At 31.0% G+C, this 3,251-nt stretch overlaps 1 protein-coding gene across 4 annotated transcripts in view; it reads right to left on the reverse strand.

The window, feature by feature from the left end:
• Positions 1–1,223: 1,223 nt before the first annotated feature.
• The window catches only part of LOC106473487 (mitoferrin-1-like), a 29,831-nt gene continuing 27,803 nt past the window's right edge, over positions 1,224–3,251 (reverse strand). For 3 of the 4 annotated variants that reach the window (XM_022401911.1, XM_013934169.2, XM_022401910.1), the window contains exons 4-5: positions 2,590–2,646; positions 1,224–2,140 (exon numbers count right to left, since the gene is read on the reverse strand). In XM_022401911.1, coding sequence (XP_022257619.1) covers positions 1,557–2,140; positions 2,590–2,646 — 641 coding nt within the window. In that variant the 3' untranslated portion in view covers positions 1,224–1,556. The remainder of the gene's footprint in view (positions 2,141–2,589; positions 2,647–3,251) is intronic. The other variant, XM_022401912.1, reaches the window with a different exon arrangement.

The raw sequence follows: 3,251 nt of genomic DNA on the forward strand, positions 1-3,251 counted from the left end.
TATACATACATGCAATATGTAGAAATTTGAGCACAGCTAATGAATACACACGAGAAGTTACACAACGATGCTAGACCATGAAAGGAAAGATATATGTCAAGTATAAACTAAGATGCAGTTCACACGATATTGTTTACATTATCTATAAATTGACACCACCATAGCAGAGCGAAAGCTGCGAGAAAAGTTTATATTTACTTGGACACAACTTCTGTAAAAGGAATTAGTCGGAACTTTCATGTGAAGAAGACGAGGAGAGATACAGACAAACAGGCTGCCGATTTACTGTCTTCGACCCTAACCAATCAGTGAAGTATTTTCGTCCTAACCCATAAGTAGATCTGACACTTGGTTGTATTTTTTGCAAACGTATTCTAAATTTCGGAACCAAACTGTGTACATTACTTGGTAAGTCGTAAAAACACTTAAAGAAATCTGTTAAAAAACCCATGTTTGGGGCTAAAAATCAGTCTTTTGACTCGATGCAAAGAAGTTCTTTGCGGACTACTCTGTTGTAGTTGAAAAGTTGACTCTTCCTGACACAATGGTGAAAGTTACCAATGTTCCTCACTCTGGCTCCATGTAAGTAACTGTAAGTAGTTAGAACTTGAATGTATGGTAAATTAATAAAGTTATGTCTGAGCAGATTTCATTCCAAGTATTAATTGATAACTTACTGGTGGTGTTAAATAATTTAATGCATGTTATAGAATGTTTAATCAAGGAACAGTTAGTGGTGCAAACTGATGAATCTAATAGTTTTGATAGTGACATGTTCCAAGATACCTTTGGTAATTTCGATGTAGCCGAGTATCTTGATATATTGTATTAAAGTATTGTTGTATTTTGAATCTCAGCCTCCGAGTCAATTCTTTATCCTAACTGTAAACTTCCTCGAGTTAGTGACGCGTGTTCTCCACTCGCAATTATATTCTTGGATTTAATATAAATCTGTTTTTAACTGGATTTAAAGTCGAACTCCAAATACTAGCCTATACAGTCTCCCGTTATACATTGTGATCACTAACTGTAGCGGAGAAAGATCATTTTTTAATGCTTCGAAGAGCCAAAAACTATTTGCAGCAACAAGTTCAGAGAAAAAAATAATAATCTTTCACATGGATTTTAATATATTAAGAAATCTAGATTTTACTGAAATTGTTGATAAGTTTTCAATACAAATGGCAGGAAAAATTATTTTGTTAGTTGAGGTATTCAATAAAATTTTAACTTATAATAAAAACACATTTCCATCCATTTCATTGCACATTTTGAAACAAACTTTCCCTAAAAAATGGGTTTCTATAAAGAATGTCTTTACTTTGTATGTTTTTTAAAAATGCTTTTATTTTTAATGTTTATAAGAAATGAAAGATTCTCAACTGAAAGTAATGGGCATAAGCAGCTGAAAAATATCTGTAGCTTTTCATTGAACAGAAGAATAATTATGCTGTTTTATAGAAACATAGAAAATTAAATTTCTTAATAACCAGTTGTTGGTTTTAGTGACAAGCTACATTAGCACTACAAGCTACAAACAATTTAGTTTCTAACTATCATATACGTGATGGAGTTATATCTGTACATAAAAGGTCTTCTTGTAAATGCACTGGATTTGAAGGTTCATGGGTTTTGTCTTTCAGGCTTTGTTGGAGTTTAAGCATATGCTTAAAAAACTCATAAACTGACCATGCTACTGCTGTTGATGGTACATGTGAAACTACTCTTGCTTGAAAACCCTGAAAGTATCCTCTAAGTCCACGAAATCTGTACACAGTCATGGTTGCATTGATTAAGCCATTAATATAGGATTGCTTGGTCCTATGAAGAGTTTCATGTTCTTGAGTGTTCAGTAAAGTTTTACATACATCTAGTGGGGTTGTCACAGCAGCAGCAAAGGCTCCAGAAACAGCTCCTGACACTACATGTGTTTTTGGATCGTATGTTCGTTGATCATTTGTTAAATCTTGCATGAACTCGTAGGTGAGAAAATGGATGATTTGAAAAGGAATGTTCATAGTTAGTTGAGTTGAATAGCTACGATAGAATGTCCACACACCTTCTTTTTGGCATATTCTTTTCATACAGTCAATGACGTTCTTGTATGGGCTGTTGAACATCTGCATTCTCTGTTTGATAACTGGAAAAGAACAGTGAATAAAAAACCTGAATTACATGAATAAATAAAATGTAATCAACTTAAAAGATGGTCAACTTTTAAACAAATAAATAATATCATCTGTTTAATATTTTAGTGAATAAAGTTCCTTTCTATAGCTATGTGAACAACTTCACCTATCACCCCAATTTTTATTTTTTAGAAATGGAGAATTGAATATAAAAATACACCTTATTATTCTAGAATTCATTATGAAAATAACCTTTATTTACTGTCCTTATTACTCAACAAAATTTGAAATACTTTCTAATAAATTTATGATCTTTGTCAGTAATGTAAAACTAATAAAAATAACTGTTTTTGTTATTGCATCAGAATTTTTACATCTGCAAAGAGAAACAGCAGAGACAACCAGATATAACTAGTATTTTTCAAATGGCATCTATTTCATGGAAAGATCTCTGTCTTACCATCTGCAGGAGTCATCACTGTATCATGTAGCAATGTTGCTAAGCAACCTGCTGCACCTGTAAATATTTTGAACTTTAGATAATGAGTTATCCAATTTAAAATAATATAAACATAATTGAAACATCATTCATTCACAACTGACTTTTAAAAAAAAATCTTACTGTAGATTAGTTAACTGTCAATATGTATTTTTTTTAAATTATGAAATGTTTAATTTGACTACTCATAAAGTGTTTACATAGCCTAAACCAGGACTTTGTTCACTTCTAATCACATAGAGTAAATGTTAAGTCTTAACTTGGTCTTATATATATTTCTAAGAGAATAAAATTCATCTTTTTGCTGTTCATTTTAAAGGAACTACTTCAAGATAATAATGTTTTTATAGAAATAACTAGCTGTGTACCCGTCCTTCGTACTGGTTGTGTGTATAAATAATACATTAATTTAACAATTAACAAACAAATTACTTGTACATTATTTACATTACATTTTACATTTTTATTCTACATTATTATAACAATTAAATATAAGTTAACAAAAGACACTGTGGACTATGTGTTAACTGCGTCATTTAGAAAAAACGGAAAATGTAAAATTGTGATGAGTTGTACTTGTGTGTTTGTAGTGTATCACACATCTGTGAAAAAATGAGTTTTAT

This window comes from Limulus polyphemus, unplaced genomic scaffold (assembly GCF_000517525.1).
Source record: "Limulus polyphemus unplaced genomic scaffold, Limulus_polyphemus-2.1.2 Scaffold6215, whole genome shotgun sequence".
NCBI classification, from domain to species: Eukaryota; Metazoa; Arthropoda; class Merostomata; order Xiphosura; family Limulidae; genus Limulus; species Limulus polyphemus.